Below are 26,069 nucleotides of genomic sequence, written 5' to 3'. Positions count from 1 at the left end.
CTGTAGATGTACCAATACAGACAACACTTCTGTTGCGATCTTTGTTTCCTCCCTCACTGCAATGCAGTGGATTCCAGTCAACTGGGTCATCAGTTATTCAGGGCAACTACTTATTTGGGACAACTCTGAAAGAGCAAAACTAATTGAGAAAATAGATGGGATTTCCTTCGCATATTTGGGATACCAGGCTGCTTAGTTGGGACAGGGTACTAATGCCAAACAATTTCTAACTAGCATCAGTCACTTATTACATTATTCATTTGGGCTGACAGATGCCAATTCAAAAAAAAAGATTTTTGATAATTTTGTTTGTTATTTTGACTTTAAAAAAAATTCAGACCTGTGCCAAAATGCCACTAAAAGATTTGACACTAGCCAAAAAATGTCCTATTGGACCAAATGGCAACGTACACTGGATGAATTCTGCCATTGATAACTTTTAGGAACTAATACAGTTTTATAGTATTGTAGTAGCATTTGATGGTGTTACAATTTCTTCTGTTAATTACATAAATTAATAGGAAGCGGAGTATCTGCAGAAGGACTTAGATTGAGAGAATGGGTAAAGAACTGGCTGATGGAATATAGTGTGTGTAGGGAGGTATATGATCACGCACTTTGGTAGAAGAAATAAAAGCATAGACTATTTTCTAAGCAGGAAAAAAGTTCATAAATCCAAGGTACAAAGAGTCTTGGGGAGTCCTTGTGCAGGACTCCCTAATGGTTAACTTGGAAGTTGAGTTGGTGGCAAGGAAGGCAAATGCAATGTTAGCATTCATTTCGAGAGGACTAATGTAAGATTAAGGATGTGATGCTGAGGCTTCTTAAGGCATTGCTCACACTGCATTTGGAGTATTGTGAGCAGCTTTAGGGCCCTTATTTAAGAAAAGATGTACCGACTTTAAAGAGAATCCAGAGGAGGTTCATGAGAATGATTCTGGGAATGAAAGTTAACATAAGAGGACTATTTAATGGCTCTGGGCTGATACTCGCAGTTCAGTAGAATGAGGGTAATTGCAATGAAATCTATCGAACGTTGAAAGGCCTAGAGTGGATGACATAGAGAGGATGTTTCCTATAGTGGGTGAGCCAAAGACAAGAGGGTACAGCCTCAGAATGGAGGGACACCCATTCAAAACAGAGATGAGGAATTTCTTTAGCCAGAGTTCAGTGAATCTGTAGAATGCATTGCCACAGACAACTGTCAAAGTCAAGTCATTAAGTATATTTAAAGCAAATGCTGACAGTTTCTTGACTTGTCAGGGATTCAGATTACAGGAAGGTAGGAGAAGTGGATTGAGAAAATAATAAATCAGCCATGATGGCATGGTGAAGACTCAATGGACCGAATGGCCTAATCCTGCTCCTATGTTTTCTGGTCTAATCCGTTACTCACTAGAATGGTAGTTTATCTTTTTTAAAATACCTTTTTAACTATTACCAAGAAACTTTTGTTAATTGAGGCAGCTGCCTAATTAGGCCAAAATGCAATGGTCCCAATGTGTCCCAATTAAACGGAATCCATCAATGAAATAAGGGATATTTATTTACAGGTCACTACACTTAATAGTTAGCATACATTGCATCTGGTTGTGGTAGGATTCTGATTTACTGACAACTGCATTGTCAGTATGAAAATCAAATGCTTAGTACAGGCACATTCATAAAAAAGAAAGCAATTTGTGAACATAGGTCTCAGAAAGTAGAAATAAGTTTCAGATAATGGATTTTTAAAAATGCAATTAAAAAGTTTTTAAGAGGAAGGAAATAAAAATAATTTTAAATCCTGATCTAAGCCTTTTATCATTTCTACAATAGTGACTAACAATGGTTTGGGGTGGGTTCTGTTGGAAATGTGAAATATATCCCCTAGGGTTGTTGACTTTCGTTGCCTTTCCCTAATGTAGGACAGACAAGGGCTTGAATTTCACTTTCTCTGAAGCAGTATAATTTATATAAACACTGCATTATTCAGTTTCCCCATTACAGAAAAAAATTCAAAGCAGCTTATGATAGCTACAAAAGGACCAGCAAAAAAACCTAATGCTATGTTTAAATGCTACAAAGCAGTTTAATACATCAATTTAACATAAAATATCTACATGAATTAACATCACCTATCTTTAGTTTTCACCAAAATGTTATGTTCTCCTAACCTATAGATATATAAAGTCAGTATATATGAGTATGTACTAGTTCAAAGTGTTCACTAATCACTGTCAACTACATAAAATAATTTAAGAATAACATTATTTAGCTAAAATGCAATGCAACATTTGCATTCACTAGCAAACTGTCACTTTTGACCACGTAACTGGACAGGTACAAGTTTATTTAAAGAGCAAAACAAAACTGAATGCAGCAAAGTAACTGCTGAAAAAAAATCAGGAACCATCTCATCAGCTTTTGTAGGAGTTAAAACCAAAGGGCATTTGGTGAAATTTATTTACCTGGGCCTGTCCAACATGCAATGTCCATTCCCAATTACTCCTGAACTGGGTAGCACAAGGTCAAGAGTCAACCATTATGCTGTGGTCTGAGGTCTCACAGAGACCAAGAAGAATGGGTAGGGAGAACAGATTTTATTTCCTTAAGGACATTGGCGAAGCAGATGTGTTTTTTTTACTAGGATCATTACTGATACTAGCTTTTAATTCCAAAGCATCAAGTCTAGCTGTTGCTAGGGAATTCAAATACATTTCTCTCAAGTAAAATCCTGGATACTAATCTTTAACTGTTTGGAGGTATGGGTACTATATTCATGGAACATGGAAAACTAAAAAGAAATTTGCCTTGGTGCTTTACAGAACTCCCTGCTCTCTACTTTCACATACTTATTGCAAGACAGATGGAAGTAATTCAGTCGAAGTCCATGGCAACTTCAAACAAAGCAATCCCACGTCATTCTAGTCTACTGCAGCCCTGCAACTTATTCTATTTCATTTGCCCACAACCTTCCCTTATATGATTGTTTTGCCATTTCCTTACCAAGTTTTATATCACAGTAGCCAATTAACCTACCAGTAAGTCTTCGGAATGTGGGAGGAAAATAACTCACAGAAGAAATGTAGTCACAGGGAGGTGTGCAAACTCGACAATGATGGCACCCAGGGATAAGACTTTTAAAAAGGTCCATGAAGCAGTGAGGCAACACTAAAAGCTGCATCATCATGACACTCCAGTAAGTTAATCAATCCAATTAGTCATAACTGTAATTCATTGCACTTTTCTGAAATTTCCACTACATCCATAAGGAGTCAGGTACACAAAAAACACAGCCAATGGGATTTTGTGAATCCTTTAATGATACACCCGAAATAAGGAAATCAAATCAAGCCTTCAACAATCCACATAAGTAGATCTATTTGCTAGCTATTAGACAGCCAAATAATAAGGATAACTAGGGAGGTTATATTTTATTCAAAACTTGGATTCATATAGCAGAGTGCTACATCCAATCCAAAATTCTTCCCATGCCACTTGCATAAAATGTGTTCTTCTATAATCGTGCATAAATACTGACACAAATGGCAAAAATCATAAACAGCCTAAGTTGTATTGCAACCTATAGAATATGCCTACAAGATGGCTTTTTAAGAGCAGCTCATGGATGAGCCCTCTAGGTAATCAGCTATTCTGGATTAGGTGTTGTACAATAAACTGGAATTAATTAAGGGAGCTTAAGGTAAAGGAACCTTAGGGACCAATGATCATAATATGACAGAATTCACCCTGCAAATTAGGAGTATGAAGCTCAAGTCAGATGTATCAGTATTACAGTGGAGTAAAACAAATAAGAGGCTCAAGAGAGGAGTTGGCCAAAGTTGAATGGAAAGGGAAACTAGCATGGATGACTTCAGGGCAGTGTTACGTACCCCATAACGGGTTAAAAGAACCAGCAGAAATGGAACACACCTGCAGTCTGGTTTTGCTATTAACGAAACACTAGTTTATTAGTATCTACATAATATAGTAGTAAAACCAGATAAATCAAACAGGTTAGCAGAGTTTATACATGTATAAGTGTGTAACTATAAAACCCCAAACTTCTTCAAGCTCAGGTGTTAAATGCTACAGTCTTACGATGGTATAGAAATAAAGTCAGTTCAGTTCGTGATATAGAGTTGAGTAGAATTGAGGAGAGAGAGAGAGAGAGAGAGAGAGAGGTGATTTGTTCTCCAAGTAAGTCAATGTCGTCGATTCTTCCACATTGTCCTCCGAAGTCCTGTTAAAGTCACTGACTGTGACCACACAGAAGGGTACCATCTTCACGTGGTAAACCTATCAACCCAGGCAAGGGTTAAACACACCGATAGCCTTCCACCAGTTACCCCTTTTCCACACTGCGAGCGAAACCCACCCTTTCGAGGGCACACAAAGCTCATCAAGTGTCTATTTCTTCCGTGTCTCCTGTGTGTCTCTCTGAAAAGCCACCTGACCTTCCAAACATGCTGAATGCCAGCTGTCCATCATATAGCTCCGCCCTTCCCTAAATCACAAGCTGTTCGGTGCTCTCTCTCTTTCTGAATCAGTACATACACACTCTCTCTTTTTAAAGGAACAGTCCATATTGAATAAACCTTAGGATCTCATCACAGCAGAAATAGCTGGAGTTGCTAGCTATTAGACAGCCAAATAATAGGGTAACTAGAGAGGCTATATTTTATTTATAACTTGGACTCATATTGCAGAGTGCTACATCCAATCTAAAAAAACTTCCCATGCCACTTGCACAGAACTTGTTCTTCTATAATCTTGCATAAACTAATACTGATATTGGCAGATGGAATACAGTGCCAAGTAGCATACAGTCATGGTAGAAGTAATAAAAGCACAGAATATTTTCTAAATGGAGAGAAAATTCAAAAATCCAAGGTGTAAACTTGGGAGCCATCATGCAGGATTCGTTCGATGTTGCCTATAGTGGGGGAGTCTAAGACCAGAGGACATAGCCTCAGAATAGAGAGATGTACAATTAGAATAGAGATAGGGAGGATATTTCGTTATCCAGGGAATGGTGAATTTGTGGAATTTGCTGCCACAGAAGGCTGTGGATTCTAGATTAGTCAGAGCATGAAGGATTATGGGAGAAGGCAGGAGACTGGGGCTGAGAGGGAAATGGATCAGCCATGATGAAATGGTGGAGCAGACTTGATAGGTTAAATGTAATTCAGCTCTTATATTTTATAAGACCATAGGACATAGGAGCAGAATTAGGCCATCTGGCCCATCAAGTCTGCTCCACTATTCAATCATGGCTGATTCTTTTTTCTATCTCCTCCTCCTCCCGGCCTCCTTCCCTTAACCTTTGATGCCATGTCCAATCAAGAATCTATCAATCTCTGCCTTAAATACACCCAACGACCTGGCCTCCACAGCTGCACGTGGCAACAAATTCACCACCCTTTGGCAAAGAAATTTTTCCACATCTCTGTTTTGAAAGGGTGCCCTTCTATCCTGAGGCTGTGCCTTCTTGTCCTAGACTCTCACACCACTCTGTCTAAGCCTTTCAACATTCGAAAGGTTTTAATGAGATCCTCAGTCATCCTTCTGCATTCCAGTAAGTATGGACCCAAAGCCATCAAACATTCTTCATATGATAACCCTTTCATTCCTGGAATCATCCTTGTGAACTTCCTCTAGACCCTCTCCAATGCCAGCAATCTGGTCCCAAAACTGTTCACAGTACTCAAGATGAGGCCTCACTAGTGCCTTATAAAACCACAGCATCACATCCTTGCTTTTGTATTCTAGACCTCTTGAAATGAATGCTAACATGGTATTTGCCTTCCTCACCACCGAGTCAACCTTCAAGTTTCAGGGAGCTCTGCATAAGGACTCCCAAGTCCCTCTGCATCTCAGATTCCTAGATGTTCTCCCCATTTTAAAAAATAGTCCACACGTTTATCTCTGCTACCAAAGTACATGACTATGCATTTACCAACATTGTTTTTCATTTGCCACTTACTTGCCCATTCTCCTAAGCTGTCTTTGCATCCTACCAGTTTCCTCAAAACTACCTGCCCCTCTACCAATCTTCGTATCATCTGCAAACTTGGCAACAAAGCCATCTATTCCATCAGCTAAATCATTGATATACAGCATAAAAAGTGGTCTGAACACTGACTGCTGTGGAACACCACTAGTCACTGGCAGCCAACCAGAAAAGGATCTTTTTATTCCCACTCACTGCCTCCCACCAATCAGCCAATGCTCTAAAACATGTTAGTAACTTTCCTGTAATACCATAGGCCCCCAACTTCTCTTCCTTCACACACTACATCAGGCATACTGCTAGTGTCTTCCACAGTGAAGACTGATGCAAAATACTCATTTAGTTCAGCAGCCATCTCCTTGTCCCCCATTATTATTTCTCCTGCCTCATCTTCTAGCGGTTCTATATACACTCTGTAGGTTTTTAAAAATGTCCCAATCCTCAATATCTTCCCACTAATTTTTGCTTTGTTGCAATAGCTCTGACTTCCCTTGCCAGCCACAGTTGTACTATTTTACCTTCTTCATTTTTGGAATACACGACCTGCACTTTCCTCATTTTTCCCAGAAATGCACACTATTGCTGCTCTGTTGACATCCCTGCCAGCAGATCCTTTCAATTTACTTTGACTAATTCCTCTCTCATACAACTGTATGGTCTATGGATTCACTTTCAAGGACTCTACATAATCATGTTCTCAATATTATTTATCATTTTGCAATTGCAGATTGTCTCCTTACACACACTGGTTGCTTGCCTTTGTGTGTAATTTTTCATTCATTCCATTGTGTTTCTTTGTATCTACTATGAATGCCCACAAGAAAATGAATCTCAGGATAGTATATGGTGGCCACTAGTTTAGGTATAGGAATGGAACCCAGTGTGGTCTTCTGCTGTGTAGCCTATTCACTTCAAGAATTGACATGTTGTGCATTCAGAGGTGCTCTTCTACACACCACTACTGTTACGCATCATTATTTGAGTCACTGTCGTCCTCCTAGCAGCTTGACCCAGTCTGGCCATTCTCCTCTGACAGCTCATTAACAAACCATTAATACCCACATAACTGCTTCTCACTCGATTTTTTCGCACCATTCTCTGTAAACTCAAGATTGTTGTGCAAGAAAACTGCAGGAGATCAGCAGCTTTGACATATGCAAACCACTCCATCTGGCACCTACAATCATATCAAGGTTAAAGTCACTGATCACATTTCTTCCCCCATTCTAATGTTTAGTCTGAACAACAACTGAATCTCTTGACCACGTCTCTACGTTTTTATGCATTACATGGCTGCCCCATGGTTGGGTGATTAGATATTTGTATTAATAAACAGGTGTACCTAATAAAGTGGCCACAGAGTGTACATATTTTAATAAATTTGCTTTCAACTTTTGGGACTACCATCGAATTCCATAAAAGTCACAGCATCCCGAGTTGTATCAATCTTCAATCTGCTATCACAGGATTCTATGCAATAATTCCCTGCTTGACAAACCTTCATCACCCTGAGAAATTTAAAGCGGATCATCATTTCAAGAACAATTAAGGACCATATCATCGTGAGGAAAAAAATTAAAATTAAATAATTAAAGCAGCAATTGGGTAAAAATGTATTGCTTTTAAATTACTTATAATATTGAAGATAAATGCCTAATTTTAATTACCTATTTTTGTGCAGTTTATATTTAATTTCACTTTCTTGTTAAAAAGGTACATTCATTGAAATGCCCAAGTGTGCAATTTTCAATGGATTTCTATGTAAACTTTTTTTAAACGACACATTTTTAAGGCCATTTTTCTAGGCTGACATCCCAATGTAGCATCAGCAGACTGCTCCAGGAATGAAGGTGTTTTTTTATTAAATGGTTTGTTCATGCCATTCCAGGGCATGATATTAAACATGAGTTATAACAATATCTATGCCAATATATCAAGACCTGAATAACTACATTATCAGATGCTGCTCATGGGCATTTGTTATGCACAAATCAACTGTTGTATCCTTATAGTAGATCACTACTTAGTGAACTGTGAAGGCACAACACTGACTGTGAGATGACTTCAGATATTCTGAATAAATGCAATCCTCTCTTCTACCCATCAAGTCATGTGGCAATTCTTCCACCACTGGAATAGGTGAAATGCAACTCCATGGAAGATGAACCATTTCCCAAGGCTGTTCACAAACTCTGAAACCTGAGCTTTGCTTTGTGGGCCACTTTAATTGCCTCTGATGTACTGTACAAAATTTAGCTAAATAACTGTCATTAGCTCATGATTATTACCTTTAAGTACGCCCACAAGATGCGGTATTGAGGATTTGAACACAAAGGTTGGAGGGTCAGCAAGATACAGGAGTCATATAGCAATTTGCAGTCTTTGCTGAAGTACTAAATCTTCCTTCAAGATGATAGAAAATCAAATCAATAGCAACAAGTTCCCTTTCAAAATAAAAGAATCTTGAAAATCCATGCAGGATTCAAGTGCCTTTGATATCATAAGTTCTACTCTTATAAAGATAGAAGTCAGCAAAGTTGCCTTCATGGTCAAGACTTAAATGAACTCTGGTGCTTTAAAATGTGGTATTTTCTGTTTATTTTACTATTCACTTTCATTTATTTTCATTTTACATTAGCATTCTTAAAACAAAATTATGCAAAAACTACTTGAACGTACATTTCCATCGAAAATGAGCATTTCCTTTACATAAATTATGCTAGTTTAAAATGGCACTGGTGAAGCTCAGCTTAGTTTTATTGTTTGCATGATTTGTTTGTTCCTTTGTCTGCACAATGGGTGCTTGACAGTGGTCTTTTTTAAATGGGTTCCATTGTATTTCCTTGTTTTGTGGCTGCCTTTAAGGAGATAAACCTCAAAGTTGTATATAGCATACATACTTAAATAATAAATGGACTTTGAAATTTACTCAAGTAATCAGATACCAACTTAAATTTCTCCACATGTGCATGCATTAAGGGGCTACCAGTTTATGTTAACTGTTATTAAAACTCAGTTTTGATCCATCTGGATTGTAGCAATTCAATGCCGGCACAACTATTCACAAAGAGCATTCCTGACAAGATTACAAAGAAGTTAATACTTATTAATTTTAGTCTTCTTAATTTTTAAAACTTAATAGGTTATTATAATAGTTTTTACAAAACCAATTGTAGTGTTAGGATATTTCTTAATCAAAGAAAACTACAAGGTAGCTCTCATCTTTGACAGAAAGTAAAGGACCAGCCTTAGTTTTACAGATGTTAAAAGACATTCATGGCAGAGAGCTCCAGATGTACATCAATACCCACTCACCTCTGAGGCCTTGATGAACACTTTCCAAAGACAGTGGGACATCTGTGCCAGATATTCTTGAGAGGAGAATAAACATCAGGAGACCTAATCCTGCTCAATTTGGCCTAATTCATAAATATTTAGAACAAAAATGTTAAGACTCAAATCTTAGTTTTCAAGAGCAGGTTTAAAGTTCCCTTATAATGGAAGCTGAGAGCAATCAATGACAGTTACAATGGATGTGTGGGGTAAGTCATATCTAACTATTAACTGAATTTTTTGTGGAGGTAGACAGAATGCATGTATGTAATCTGTGCATTTCAGCTAGTGGCAGGAAGGAGAGGGTAATATTAATAGGTGCTTTTATTACTGGAAACTTTTAACATTAAAGCCACCTACAAATAGTAATAAAAATCAAAATCATTGTCATAGAAGATTTTAAACTGGACGATGTAAACTGTGTGTGGTTAGCCAGAAAACTGCAAAAAGAATTTAATCTACAGTAAGTTTATAGAGTGTAAAGATTTTGAGCAAAGGATCAAGGTTCCTTTACTATTTCTTCTAGCTCTAACAATGTTCCAGAATTAAATTCCTTCACTTCCTAGCATTTGATAGGAACTGTTTCATTCACAACTCACTTGTCTACTCTTCCATTTCAATAGACTACTCAGTCATAATGCACTTTCTATGCAACCACAAGACTTGCAACACTTTTTCAAAAGTTCAAAATTATAAAAGTACATATATATCAGCATATACCACCCTGAGATCTATTTTCTTGAGGGCATTCATAGTAAATACAAAGAAACACAGCAGAATCAATGAAAATTGCACACGAGATGGACAAAAAACCATTGTGGAAAAGACATTGTTCAAATACAAAAAAAAGTAATAAATTAGCAATAAATATCAAGAACACGAGTTGTAGAGGAATTTAAAGTTGCTGACCCTCTCTACCTCTGATCCCCTAATGATTCCTGGATTATGGACCTCCAGTTCACTCCCTATGTAGCCAATAATCAGTTTTTTTGGTTTTGCTGACCTAGTGAGAAGTTGTTGTGGCACCATTCAACCAAATTTTTAATCTCCCTCCTATGTGCTGATTTGTCATCACCTTTGATTCAGTCCACAAAGTTCTAAGGTTAAAGTAAATTTATTATCAAAATGCATACCTATCACCATACGCAACACTGAGATTCATTTTCTTGTGGGCATACTCAATAATCCAATAACTATAGCAGAATCAATGAAAGACCACACCAACCGGACAACTACCGGTAGTGTGAAAAAGACAACAAACTGTGCAAATACCAAAAAAAAGGAAATAATAATACTAAGAATAAGTATCAAGAACACGAGTTGTAGAGGAATTTAAAGTTGCTGACCCTCTCTACCTCTGATCCCCTAATGATTCCTGGATTATGGACATCCAGTTCACTCCCTGTGTAGCCAATAATCAGTTTTTTTGGTTTTGCTGACCTAGTGAGAAGTTGTTGTGGCACCATTCAACCAAATTTTTAATCTCCCTCCTATGTGTTGATTTGTCATCACCTTTGATTCAGTCCACAAAGTTCTAAGGTTAAAGTAAATTTATTATCAAAATGCATACCTATCACCATACGCAACACTGAGATTCATTTTCTTGTGGGCATACTCAATAATCCAATAACTATAGCAGAATCAATGAAAAAGACAACAAACTGTGCAAATACCAAAAAAAAGGAAATAATAATACTAAGAATAAGTATCAAGAACATGAGATGAAGAGTCCTTGAAAATTGTGCCCATAGGTTGTGGAAACAGTTCAGACATGGGGCAAGTGAAGTTATCCCTCTGAGTCAATGACCTGATGGTTGAAGGGCAATAACTGTTCCTGGATCTGCTGGTGTGAGAACAGAGGCTGCTGTACAACCCTCCCGATGGCAGCAGCAATCTGGGTGGTGGGGATCCCTGATGATGGATGCTGCTTTCCTGTGACAACACTTTGCAGGTATGCTCAATGGTGGGGAGGGCTTTATCCGTGATGTACTAGGAAATGTCCACTACTTTTTGTAGGATTTGTTGTTCAAGAGCATTGGTGTTTCTATACCAGGCTGTAATGCAGCCAGTCAATATACTCTCTATTACATATCTATAGAAATTTGTCAAATTGTTAGATGTCACGCCGAATCTTCACAAACTTCTAAGGAAGTAGAGGCTTTGCTGTGCTTTCTTCATAATTGGACTTGCGTCCTGGACCTAGGACCGGCAATAAGATGGGATCAGAGTTTTCATTTCTTCCCTGTCCACTGTCAGGAACTAAACTCATGAGGTGACAGTAATTCATTTTTCCTTCATCTAATGTACTGCATTCAGGTTCACATATGGTCTGATCTACATTCATGCAGAGAAATACCGCAAGGGAATAGGCATTCAGTCCAATTGGCCAAAGGTGACCATAGCATTCTGCCTGCTAGTCCCAGTAGCCTGCACTTGGACCATAACTCTCGAAGCAACCTCCCCCCCCACCACCCCCAATGTACCTATCCAGATGCCTCTTAAATCTTATAATTGTACCCACCTCTCTGGCAGCTCACTCCAGGAACTTATTACCCTATGTGCAGTTCAGTTCATTGCCATTTAGAAACCACAAACACAATGCAGTTAAAAAATGAGACAAAGTTCTCCAGAATGATATCACAAAAGCACACAACAAAACAGACTACACCAGAAAATCCACATAACGTTTGGTAATCCCCAAATCCAGAGTCTGGAGAGGCTGCTCTGTATTAATATCGCGCTACCATCTTAGCGTGTTCCCTGGAAAGGAGCTCCAAACCCATCTGACAAAACAAGACTACCCAGACACACCAAGTCAAGACACCAACTCTACCACCCAACAAACCAAAAACTAAAGCTACAAGACCTACACAAAACCACATAGTTACATATATAGTTAACATATTGTTACAACAGTGCAGACAATACCATAATTGATTAAAAAACAGACCATGGGCACAGTAAAAATAATCCGAAGATGTTAAAAGACTCTAAGTTCGAAAGAAACCACCACAGTTTCCACAAGTCCTCAGGGTCCCGATAGACTCGTCATCCCACAAAGGCAGCAGAAGGGAGTACCCCGCTATGGACTTCCATGGTGCCAGACTCAGCCTCGCAGACGCAGCACACAATGAAAGCGCTCCGACTGCAGCGGACTCTGAGTCCATCGAACCTCCAAGCCTCCGACCATCCCCTCCGGCACAGCCTCTCTGAGGACCATCCTCTGCCAACCGCACCAGGACACCCCCGCCAACAGCCATCAGCAATGCGACGACGAGGACTGGGGGCCTATTCTTCTCAGCAGAGTCCCGGACCTCACAACAGCAGCAGCAACGAAGAAGGCCTTTCCTTCTTTCCAGAAGGAGATTTCCAGATGTTCCAGATGTCTAAAGAAGTTACCTCTCAAATCTCTATCCTCTTACCTTGTATCTGTGCTTTCTAGTTTTGTACTCCTAATCCTGGGGAAAAGCTATGATTGTCCAACTCATTCACACCCCTCATTCTCCTGTGCTCCAAGGAATTAAGATTCAGCATGGTCATCTCTCCCTATAATTCAGGTGTCCTAGTCCAAGTAGCATCCTCGTAAATCTCTTCTGTACCATATCCAGCTTGACAATGTCATCCCTGTAACAGGGTGATCAAAACTGAACACTACTTCAGAAGCAGCTTCACCAAAATGCATCATCTCACGCTTAACTACTGTGAAATCCATTTGCCATTCAACAACCTATCTCCCTAACTCATGAAGGTCTCCTTGCAAATTCTTGTAACCTGCTTCACTGTCAACAGGACTCCCTAACTTAGTATCATTAGCAAACGTGCTAACCAACCCTCGTGCACCCCACAAGTTACAGGCCTCCTGCCAAAGAATTAACGTTCAACCATCACCCTCTGCTTCCCATCAACAAAACAATTCTGAATCAACCTTGTGAGCTTCCTGAATCCCATCTAACCTAACCTTCCAGATAAACTTACCATGTAGGACCTTGATAAAGGCCTCAAGTCCATACAGATGACATCCAAGGCCCTGCCTTCATCTATCCCCTTAGTTTCCTCTCCAAAGATGCACTCCAATGATGAATCCAAACACAGACAGGGTGAATGCCTTGTGCAGCACTGAACTTTGCAAGAGTGACCTCAAATTTCTAATTTCTTCATCTTACTCAGTCCTATCAGTCTGTGATCTCCTACAATGAGGCCCAAACTGTTCTTCTTGAGGAATGACACTTCATCCTTTGTTTGGGCACGTTACAGTCTTCAAGGCCTGTGTTAATCCCTCAATGATATTTCTCCCCAACATAATCTGCAACTGAAATGACATGTTTTTCCTCCCTCCCCCCCACCTACTCAAACTGAGAATCATGAAACTAAAGCATTAACTGCTGTTTATTCACTACTGCTGCTTAACCAGCTGAAAATTCCCAATATTTTCTGTGTGGAGTGATTTGCTCACAAAATCTTTGGTTGCTTGTTCATGTGTAGTTTGTCATAAATTCCCCTGTATTTCTTTACTTTCCTATGGACTTGAATACAGGAGCACAGATGTGTTGATCCAATTGGGCAAGGTGGAAGATTTTAGAGGTATAGAATGGTAACAGGCTCTTCTGGCCCAAAGAGTCCACGCTGTTCAATTCCACCCATGTGACCAATTAACCTACTAACCCGCACACCTTTGGAATGTGGGAGGAAACTGGAGCACCCTGAGGAAACCCACAGGGTCACAGGGAGAACGTACAAACTCCTTACTAACCACGGTGGGACTGATTCTGGGTCACTGGCACCGTAATAGTGATACACTACTGTGCCACTCCAAATGTACAGGTGAAGATTCCCTAATGCTTGTGATAAAGCAAATGCAGGGAAGACAGGGAAGGTTCGTCAGATTAATTTCTGGGACAGCGGGTTTCCTACATAAAAACAGATTAAGCAGACTGGCTTTATGCTCTGCCAAATTCAGAAGAAATGTACAAAGTGCTTACATAGCTTAACCAGGTAAAAGTCCAGCTTCAGGGCTCAGTCTTAAAATAAGGCATCAGGACAGAGCATAAATTGGTTCATGCAGAGGACAGTGAATCTTTGGAATACTGTAATCAATGGATAAATTGCCAAAATTATAATTTAAGTATCTAAGCCATATATGGGACATTTCAATATAGTGTTGTGACCATGATGGAAGTCACTGGAGAGACACTAAAGCTGGTGATACAGAAGTCATTATTCATTACAAGAAGCAGGCATTCTCATGGAGACTCGCTCAAAGTAGAGCCTCACAAACTCAAAGTACATCACATTGTTATACCTTAATTTTTCACTATACCCTCTCTATTTAAGGGGCAGCATGGCAACATTGCGGTTAGCACAACAGTATTAAAGCACCAGTGATCCAGGTTCAATTCCCGCTGCTGTCTGTAAGGAGTCTGTACATTATCCTTGTGACGATGAGAGTTTCCTCCCACATTCCAAAGGCGTACAGGTTAATAGTTTAATTGGTCGCACTGGTGTAATTGGGCAGCTTGGGCTTGTTGGGCCAGAAGGGCCTGTTACCATGCTGTATCTCTACAATTAAAAAATAAATGATCAAAGGTAACAGTAGGTGATTGAATACAATTTAAACAGTAACAATGACATTGTTTACTTCAATTCTTTGGGTTGACAATGCTTCCTTTGAATTGTATATCTACAGTGGGGGTGGGGGGCACCTCTAAATGTTCCTTTGCTGGCACAAGCCAATTGTAAGCTTCTTTGAACTTGTTGACAATGATGTGTATTACTTAAACCCATTACTCAAACCATGGATTGATTCAAGCCAATAAACTCAACCCCATTGATTTACCATTTGGCTGATGCACACGCAAACGTCTCATGGTCATCATTTTGCAAACCATATCTCTTAGTCTGTGGAGCACAGACTGAGCAAAAGTGTGCTTTTAACTTCAATTTAATGCTTACAATTTACATTACAAACTGAAGACGGGTTTGTGCTTAAATTAATATCTATATTCATAAAACTCCAGAATACTTCCTAACACAAATAAAGCACGGCATAAGAATGGGCCCTACAACCCACAATGCCTATGGTATCCACATGTTGGCCGAAACTAATCCCATCGGCCTGCAGATGGCCCGTATCCCTGCCTGTTCACACATGCTTCTACTATCTTCCCTTACACTGCGTTCCAAGCATCTACCACTCTGTAAATATACTTGCTTATAAAGCTTCTTTAAAATTCCCCCCTCCCCACCTTAAAGCTACACCATCTAGCATGACATTTCCTTCCTGGGGAAAACAGACTAATCAATATGTCTCCCAATTTTATAAACTTCTGTCAGGGTGCACTTCAACAACCAACACACCAATAAAAGCAATCCAACTTTGTTCAACCTCTCAACTTGTGAAAAGTTTAAATTGTTTACTTCTGCCAAAAATGACATGCTCTGTAAAATCTATTTTTTGCTGATAACTTCCATTGTATTAGTCATGAAATCAGATTTATTTTGTTGTAGTGGATCATTTTGTTAGAGAACACATTCTGAAAATACTTTCAAGATGATATGCTCAGACTGTGGCAGTGAACCTATGGTCAATGGTACTTGCTGTTGGTGTTAAAAGAATGTCCTTGATGAGAAGACCATCCTCTTTTCCAGCACCTGTTGCTATCAGGTGTCAGTTCAAATGCATCCAAATACATTCAGCAAATCAAATGTCACTAAGCTAACTGAACAGCCAATCACAGTAGAGAATCCCTAAGAATGAACATAAAGGGAAAAACTGCAATTTTTAACCAATGCTTATAGTATGGTGCCAAGTAAAGAATGGAATAGTTGTGATTAATGTCTCAAAAATATCAGCATTTTTTGAACCATTTCCTTTAATTTTTAAAATTATGTTGCAGGGAAGTTAACAAAACAATGTATTTTTTAAACTTCTTAAATTTAAAAACTTTATCCAGATCTTGTATAGCTGACTTCATGAACAAAGAAAGCTTCCAAACTGCAAGATTTTCAAACAAAAATAATACTTGGCAATTTGATAGGTTCTAAATTTGTTGCTTGGTTCCATATGACAGCCAGTTCCAATTTATGTGAGAAAAGTCTACAAGTATAGTACCCAAGTCTGTTGATTAATCATTTCCTATCAATTCTGTTGGAGAAGGCAAGCAAGAGCATTTCTGGAGGAGGTTTGAATTACTTCTTGTGCACATTAGCCACATTTGAACTCAATGCAATATATGTTCCTGCATCTATTCCTCATATACGATATTTATAGTCAATCACATTGCTGAAAATGGCTGTACTAGGAAACACAGATTTCCTTCCTTAATGGAAATTAATGGACCAAGCGGATTTCTAGAAAAATCTAAGATTCATCGTAGGTTTTCCTTCCTTATATAATTAATCAAAACAACTGAACTTAAATTCCTTAGTGTTAAATGATTTACTTGAAGTAACTCCATGTTACATATGTTAAGGAAATACAAATTTGCCTTAATGGAATTCACAATACCCAAAAATTTGAAATATGGAATACATTTTCTCTTACAGAATTTGTGCAAAAAAGTATATGTTTCATCTCCTGACAAGTGTTTTCCACTTGCATGCAAGTGACACAGCTTCACATTGTGGAAAATCGTGAAACAGATAATTTTCTAGGAATGCAAAGCCCTCCCATGACATGGGGGTAGGGGGTAAGAGGTTACCTGTTTTACCATATCTTCTTAGCTACCATAAGTGCCATACAAGCAAATAATTTGACCTAAGTTACCAGGATTTTCAGTAACTGATATAACATTGTATTTCCAGGCAAAGAGCTACACCATCATTTGATCTTACAGCATAGAAACTGTGTGCCAGCTCTTTGAAAGCTTTACTTAGTAACATGACAATTTTGTTCTCTTCACATGCATGTCTGACTGCCATCTGAAAGCTCCTATAAATCTGATTTTACCACCTTTCCAATTAATGTATTAAAGAACCAAAAAAGTAATTATTTCCCTCAAGTGTGACAGTGGAAAAGTGTGTATGGAGCTGGAGGAGATAGCACAGGTACTCAATGAAAAGCTTGCTTCAGTATTCACTACAGAAAAGGATGACTTGCAGTGGACTGAAAAGCTTGAGCATGTAGATATTAAGGAAGAGGATGTGCTGGAGCTTTTGGAAAGGATCAAGTTGGATAAGTCACCAGGACTGGACGGGATGTACCCCAGGCTACTGTGGGAGGCAAGGGAGGAGATTGCTGAGCTTCTGGCGATGATCTTGGCATCATCAATGAGGACGGGAGAGATTCCCGAGAATTGAAGGGTTGCAGATGTTGTTCCCTTATTCAAGAAAGGGAGTAGAGATAGCCCAGGAAATTGTAGACCAGTGAGTCTTACTTCAGTGGTTGGTAAGTTGATGGAGAAGATCCTGAGAGGCAGGATTTATGAAAATTTGGAGAGGCATACTATGATTAGGAGTAGTCAGCATGGCTTTATCAAAGGCAGGTTGTGCCTTATGAGGCTGATTGAATTTTTTGAGGATGTGACTAAACACATTGATGAAGGTAGAGCCATATATGTAATAGATATGGATTTTAGCAAGGCATTTGATAAGGTACCCCATGCAAGGCTTATTGAGAAAGTAAGGAGGAATTGGATCCAAGGGAACATTGCTTTGTGGATCCAGAACTGACTTGCCCACAAAAGGCAAAGAATGGTTGTAGACAGGTCATATTCTGCATGGAGGCTGGTGACCAGTGGTGTCCCTCAGGGATCTGTTCTGGGACCCCTACTCTTTGTGAGTTTTATAAATGACCTGGATGAAGTAGTGGAGGGATAGGTTAGTAAATTTGCTGATGACAAAGGTTGGGGGTGTTGTGGACAGTGTGGAGGGCTGTCAGAAGTTACAGTGGGACATTGACAGGATGCAAAACTGGGCAGAGAAGTGGCAGATGGAGCTCAACACGGATAAGTGTGAGGTAGTTCATTTTGGTAGGTCAAATATGATGGCGGAATATAGCATCAATGGTAAGACTCTTGACAGTGTGGAGGATCTGAGGGATCTTGGGGTCAGAGTCCATAGGACACTCAAAGCTGCTATGCAGGTTGACTCTGTGATTAAGAAGGCATATGGTGCATTGGCCTTCATCAATCATGGGATTGAGCTTAAGAGCCGAGAGGTAATGTTGCAGCTGGATAGGACCCTGGTCAGACCCCACTCGGAGTACTGCGCTCAGTTCTGGTCACCTCGCTACAGGAAGGACGTAGAAACAATAGAAAGGGTGCAGAGGAGATTTACAAGGATGTTGCCTGGATTAGGGACCATGCCTAATGAGAACAGGTTGAGTGAACTTGGCCTTTTTTCCTTGGAGCGAAGGAGGATGAGAGGTGACCTGGTAGAGGTGTACAAGATAATGAGAGGCTATTTCCCTCCCCCCCCCAGCTGAAATTGCTAGCACAAGAGGGCATAGTTTTAAGGTGCTTGAAAGCAGGTATAAAGGAGAGGTCAAGGGTAAGTTTTTTTTTTAAAAACACAAAATGTGGTGAGTGTGTGGAATGGGCTGCCGATGGCAGTGGTGGAGATGGAAACAATAGGGTCTTTTAAGAGACTCCTGGATGGGTACAAGAAGCTTAGAAAAATAGAAGGCTATGGGTAAGCCTAGGTAGTTCTATGGTAAGGACACGTTTGGCACAGCTTTGTGGGCCGAAGTGCCTGTAATGTGCTGTAGGTTTTCTATGTTTCTAGATTTTTTTTACCAATAATTTCAATCTATGATCTGTGATGTACATTCAACATGAAAGAAAACACCCTGTTGCTAAAAACAAAATGTTCTTATCAATATCAATCTGGTAAGCCTTTGTACACTTTCCAAAACCAGACTGAAATCAACTTAAGTGTCGCTAAGATTCCTATCTACCACCTTCAAATATGCAAATCAAGGAACTGAATATTCAAATTAAGTCAATGTCCTTTATCAATCTGTTAAAATTAGTAGAATTTTATTCATACCCCCCACCTTCTAATGCTGTTTCTCCCAAAATGTAGCATTTCCCATTAACACCATATTAGCTCTGTCAGGGGCTTGCTCGTTTCACAAATCCACCCACATCCAATCAGTAAACAAACAGTTGACATGAAATTCAGAGGTGTTATTAATAGTTAGAATGATAAGACCACAAGATGTAGGAGCTGAATTAGGCCATTCAGCTCATTGAGTCTACTCTCCCATTCTATCATGGTTGATTTATTACCCTCCTAAAGCTAATTCTCCTGCCTTCTCCTTGAACCCAAGACACCCTTCCTAATCAAGAACTGCTTTAAATACACCCAATGAACTGGCCTCTACAGCCTTCTGTAGCAATGCACCACCCTCATCTCTGCTCGAAAGGGACATTCTTGTATTCTAAAACTATGCCCTCTGGTAATTCTGCCATGGTTGGTCCCAAGCCCAGCTGCAAGGAGGAGAGCAGAGTATGGTGTTAGCAACGCCATCACATAAAAACCCAGAGCTACAGAAACATCAACAAAAGGTCCAAAGACCTCATCCCCAAGAGAGGAAGGATGTTCAAAGATGGGCTACACCCAAGGATAAACTGAAAGATTGGCCCAGGACAGAGGACTCCAGCAAGTTGCAGTTGGCAGCCTCTGCCCTAGTAGGAGTGATAAGCTTCCTGGACTCCCCCACTATAAGAACAATCCTTCCCATGTCCACTCTATCTGGGTTTTGCAAAATTCAATAGGTTTCAATGAGATTCTCTCCCCCCCCCCCCCCCTTATAAATTCTAGCAAGCACAGGCCTAGAGACATCAAACACTCTTCATATTAACCCTTTCATTCCTGGGATCATTCTTGTAAGCCTTCTCTGGAACCAATGACATCACATCCTGTCTTAGATAAGGGGCTCACCATATTCCAAGCACAGTCTTACCAATGCCTTATCATAGATTACAAGGAGATCTTGATCAGTTAAGGTAATCAACACTAGGAAGTTTAATGGAAAAGAGGAAGGAAATAATGAGCAAATTCAATAGAAAAATGACACAATGTTAAAGATGGTGCAGAAAAAAACTGAGAACAAGATATGTACACAAATATCCTTAAAGATGGGAAAGCAAGCTGAGAATGGCACTTTAAAAAACATACAAAATCCCTGCTTTTATTAATAAACAATACAAAGTTACAATGATCTTTAATAAAACACTGTTTAGCCTCAACCAGATATTAATGTTCATTTCTGGGTAGTCCAGGAAGTTTAGCAGGGCTTCACGTTTTCATGATTTGCTAGATAGATTCAAGAGTTAAGGGGCTTCAATTATGTGATAGACTGGAGAAGTAATGGTAGAAATGTCTAAAAGCACAAACAAATTAGAGTAAATTAGAAACTGTCTCTTGTAGCAGAAGGATTTATAACCAGAGGTACTGATTTAACATTTATTAATCATGAAATGCAATATCTAAAAGGATGATGAAATTGATTCAATAATAACTTTTGAAAGAAAATTGGATAAAAATTAAATGAAAAATAATTAAAACCCTAGAGTTTTAGGGTTTTTAGCCAAAGAGTGGGACCTATTGGATAGCTCCATAGTAAAGGAAACAGAATTCTAGGCTAATGTTCCACTTGGTTTAATCTTAAACCTTTAGAAATATTATATTGCATGTTTGAACACCCAAATACATAAAGTTATAGATCAAAATACTAAGCAATTACAAAAACAGATGAAAATATGTAAGTCATACAATAAAACACATTAAAAATTAAATTTAGCAGATGATTTTTGCCTTTCTGAATATTACTATTTCAGGTAAGGGCAAAGGCTTTCTATTTTCATTAGATTTGTTTTAAGGGCACAGCCACGGTTCAATGGCTGTTTCAAATTTCTCTGCTTGTATAATGAGCTATACAGGAATGAAACAAACAAGTTCCTATATTCAACCTTCAGAAAACATTCGTTTCCCACCATGACTTTAATTGTTTTATATCAATAGTAACCTGCTGGAAGGCAGCAATCTTGGTTTTATTGTCCCCCCACCCCCCCAAATAATGTATTGCAAAAAAAGTTTAATGATTATCTTAAGCAACCATGTTTCACACTTTGAAACTCACCTAAATTTACACCCTGCACCAAATTATATTCACACTTTACACCAAATCACAATAAAATATTGAAGTACTAACAGATCTAAGGGAATTTAAACCAACAAGTCTTTCCAAAATAATTAAACTTCCCTACCTTTTGCAAACTTGTAGGATTCAGCTGTGTTTTGTCGATAATTTTTATTGCAACCTAGAAGAACCAAATTTAGAAATGAGCAAAGTCTCCTCTTTTAAAATAACCAGAGTTATTTGACTAGTCTATGTAAATCAAAATGCATAAAATCTTTTTGTCGGTCTTGAAATATGTAGACATGTTTTGATGTTCATGAACTACTTAATACCCAAATTTTAATTCAGATGAAACAAATTGATCTTTCAAGTAACAACTATTAAATTTATAACAGCAGGAAGTAGTAACATTACTATGCCATATTGCAATTTTAATTCAATAAAGGGTATCAAACAAGGATGTGTAGTGATAATTGACAATAGCACAAAATATCTAAAAGAGAATAGAATTAGTTAGTTCATAAAGAAATAATTAATTACAGCACTAAATTAAATGCAGATACATTTAAAGTATTGCACACAAAATAAACACCTAGAGTGGGAATCAATACTCGAACAAAAGTATTCCAATTTACAAATTATACCAAAGTTTTGTGATATATTTAGACAACATCATTTTACAGAAAAGCTGTAACTCCATTATCAGCACTTGTGAACTACATAGGTAACAACAGGAAACACTAGTACACAATGCCATTTAACCTCGATGTAAGGAAACATTATCAGTTTTGTTCCCTTTATTTTCACATTCAAGTTAAACTTAAATGCTCAATTTCCACTTCAACCATTATCATGAAAATATATACAATTGTTTTTGTTATAAAGCTGTTATATATAAACGTAAATACATTTTAACCACACAATGATTGAAAGCAGTTACTACTTTTAACACACATTGCTGGTAATGGATAATAAAATACCTTCCTCATACTTGCACTCTACTAATGAAAATCAAAAATTCACACATATTGGAAATCTAAACTGAACATCCATAATTATGGAGGTTAAGCAGCATCCACAGAAAGAGAAATAAGTTGAGACCCCTCATCATAACCAGGAAAGGGAGAAAGCAAGGTAGATTTTAGTAGCTGAGGAACGTGCAGAATAAAGGGAATCTCTCTGATATGGTAATGTGGCATTTGGATTAGATTAGATGATACTTTTTGATTGCTAAATGCTATTATTAGCAAATATGTGGGATATGCCAGCAGACCAAACAATACCAACAGAAACAAAATCTGAGCAAAGTAATAGCTGGATTATTGGCAAAAATAGCCAGATGATACAGGCAAAAAAGTGATAGACAAAAAGAACAAATTACCAACAGTCAGAAAATTTGACATTGAGTCCAGAAGGCTGTAACATACCTAGATGAAAAGAAATGAGGATTTGTCCCTCAAATAGAGAACTCTCATAAGAAAGCAGGAGGCTGAACACTGATAGGGCAAAGTGGCAGTAGAAATGGGACTAGAAATTCAAGTACATGGTAACCTGTAGACTGAAAGAAGAAGCTCTACAAAGTTGCATTTGATTTCTCCAACGTTAAGACCACACTGAACACAGTAAGCTAGAACATAGAATAGTACAGCACATTATAGGCCCTTCACCCTATTATGTATGCCAATCTTTTTACCTACTCCAAACATCAACTGAACCTTCCATTTTTCTTTCACCCATGTGTCTTAAATGTCCTTCATGTATCTGTCTCTACCATCACCCCTAGCAGTATGTTCCATGCATTTACCACTCTGTAGAAAATCTACCTCTGACATCACCCCATCATACTTTCCTCCCATCACCTTAAAATTATGCCCTCTCATATTAGTCATTGCTGACCTGGAAAATAGGCACTAGCTGATCACTAAGTATACCTTTTACACTTCTATCAAGGTACCTCTCATCCTTCTTCACTCCAAAGATAAAAGCCCTAGCTCACAACCTATCCTCGTAAAACATATGTGCCCTAATCCAGATAGCATCCTAGTAAGTCTCCTCTATACCTTCTCTAAAGCTTCCACATCCTTCCTATAATGAGGTGACCAGAAACTGAACACAATACTCCAAGTGTGATCTAACCAAAGTTTTATAAAGCTGCAACATTACCTCCTGACTCTTGAACTCACTCGCCCAAGTAATGAAGGCCAACACACCATACACTTTCTTAATCATTCTATTAACTTGTGTGGCAACTTCTAAGGATCTATGTACATGGACCCCAGATCCTTCTGCCACCACTTGCCACTTCTTAAACCAGTTCTGCATCCTATCCCACTGTTACCTATGACAACCTTCTACACTACCTACAAAACAAGCAACCTTCTCATCATTTGCAAACTTACTAACCCACCTTCCACTTCCTCAAACAAGTCATTTATAAAAATGACAAAGATCAGGAGTCACAAAATAGATCCCTGAGGAACACCACTGGTCAGCAACTTCAATCAGAATACTACCAACCTTTGCCTTCTGGGGCAAGCCAATTCTGAATCAACACAAACCAAGTTCCCCTGGATAGCATGCCTCCTGACTTTCTGAACAAGCCTTCCAGTTAGAACTTGTCAAACACTTTGCTAAAATCCATGTACACTACTCTTAACTTCAATTTGTTTTGTCACTGCCTCAAATTCAATCAGGCTCATGAGACACAACCTTTCACAAAGCCATGCTGACCATCCCTAATCAGACTATACTTCTTCAAATGTTCATAAATCTTGTCTCTAGATTGGAAGAAAGGCAAGTGAATTACTGCTTCACTCTATTGCTTGGTCACTTGATGCTGGAATAGGAAGACATGAAAACTGTGGTGCAAGTACCACAAGAGGAGGAGTGATTGGAGACAATGGAAAATTAAACCAGGTAGTGAAATGAATGATCCCTTCAAAATGCTGAAAGGGGACATAAGAAGAACGTGTCTGGTGCTGTAATCCTGCTGGAGCTGATAAAAACTGCAAAGGATGATTCACTGAATGCTGAGATTGCTTGGGAGATGATGAGAAACAGGGAAACTGTTCTTGCTCCATTCAGGAGGAGAATTTTGGGAAACAGGCAAGATGCAGTCTAGGGCTGCAGCCACTATAGGAAGGGAAAGCCATGGCTCAGTAAAAGGAAAGCATTACAGATACCTGAACATATATCTTTATTGCCCAAGTAAATGCATCACAAGAACAGAGAATATGAAATGAAATCCTTACAGATGGCAATGTGGGAAGTATTATCACAATAGCTATGAGAATCTGTGGACTTGTACAGGATGTTTGATGCTAGCATATCCCAAGAGAACAGAAATCCAAAAAGGGAAGAAAGTAGTCAGATGGGGCACATGAAGTTAAGAGTAGATTGCACAGAATATTTTGCTGCTGAATTAAGAGAGAGAACAAATGAATATTTAACCTCAGCCTCTCAATATTGATTTTATGCAGTGCAAATAAAAATATATTTGAAGATGACTTCTTCAATTCCATATGTTTATTTCCAATACTCCATAATGGGAGATGTTTTGTGTGTACTTTCTTGGAAAGTCAAGAGCCATCAGAAAATATTAGAACACTAGTCAACAAGTCAAGCGGAATGAGAGAATTATGATTTCAGGTCAAATAAAAACAGGAAAAGCTAGAAATACACAAGCTTTAAGTTGCAGAGAAGCAGAAAGATCAAAAGAAATGTCAGTAGAAGGGTGGAGACCCAGAGAGTGAATGACATATAGTGGAGCCACTATATGAGAGAATGAAAGCTTTCTAATCACAATTGAATACTGCAGATGCCAGAAACCTGAAACAAGAAAGAATGCTGTAAATACTCAGCACAACAGGCAAATAGAGAGAAAAAATAAAACAATATTGTTTCAGGCTTGTGTTTCACTAGTAACTATTTCAACATAATGTACTGTTGCCCTTCCAAAATTGGAGAAACCAACTGCAAGTTCAAGACTCATTTGAACTTTTTTAATTCTACACCTCGATAAGAGCCTTGCCCTTAACAGTCTACTGTCTAATAAACCTTTTTGGGCCTCAAGGCGGGTACAGGTATCGATTATAACCAATTTTTTTTTTTAAATGACAAACTCTGCCATCTTCTTCAGAGATTATAATGTTGGTTATAGTCAATACTTATACCCAACTTGAAGCTCAAAAAGAGTTATTTGTCATAAACGCTGGGAAAGCTCTAGATCCTTTCAGTCTATTGTCTCTTTAAATTTGACTCAAGGTACAATACTTCATAATTGGCAGGGCTAAACCCTATCTGCCATTTCTCCACCCATATCTGCAACTGATCTATATCCCACTATATTCTTTGCAAGTCTACTACAATATCCACAATGCCATTAATCTTCATATCATCCGCAAAGTTCCTAACCCACCCATCTACATTTTCATCCAGGTCACTGTACATACATCACAAACAGCAGAGGTCCCAGTACCGATGTCTGTAGAATACCAGTAATCACAGACCTAAATCAGTACCTTGTTTTTCCTTTCCAATCAGATTATGGCCAATGTGCAAACTATTCCTAGTCACTGTATAGCAACATCGACCAAGAAGTTAATTTTAGACTTCAAGAAGGGGAAGTTGGAAGAACATGTACTAATCCTCTACTTCATT

General features: G+C 38.6%; 1 protein-coding gene across 6 annotated transcripts in view; it reads right to left on the bottom strand.

Moving 5' to 3' along the window:
* Positions 1-26,069, bottom strand: part of mark3a (MAP/microtubule affinity-regulating kinase 3a) — a 169,197-nt gene that overhangs the window by 135,853 nt on the left and 7,275 nt on the right. For 5 of the 6 annotated variants that reach the window (XM_073039736.1, XM_073039735.1, XM_073039729.1 and 2 more), the window contains exon 3: positions 21,538-21,591. In XM_073039736.1, the coding sequence (XP_072895837.1) occupies positions 21,538-21,591 (54 nt within the window). Of the gene's footprint in view, positions 1-16,748; positions 20,652-21,537; positions 21,592-26,069 lie in introns of those variants that run through there. The other variant, XM_073039734.1, reaches the window with a different exon arrangement.

Source organism: Hemitrygon akajei, chromosome 3 (genome assembly GCF_048418815.1).
Source record: "Hemitrygon akajei chromosome 3, sHemAka1.3, whole genome shotgun sequence".
In the NCBI taxonomy this organism is placed as follows: domain Eukaryota; kingdom Metazoa; phylum Chordata; class Chondrichthyes; order Myliobatiformes; family Dasyatidae; genus Hemitrygon; species Hemitrygon akajei.
Note: the sequence above shows the minus strand (reverse complement) of the source record. Positions and strands in the feature narration are given on the sequence as shown.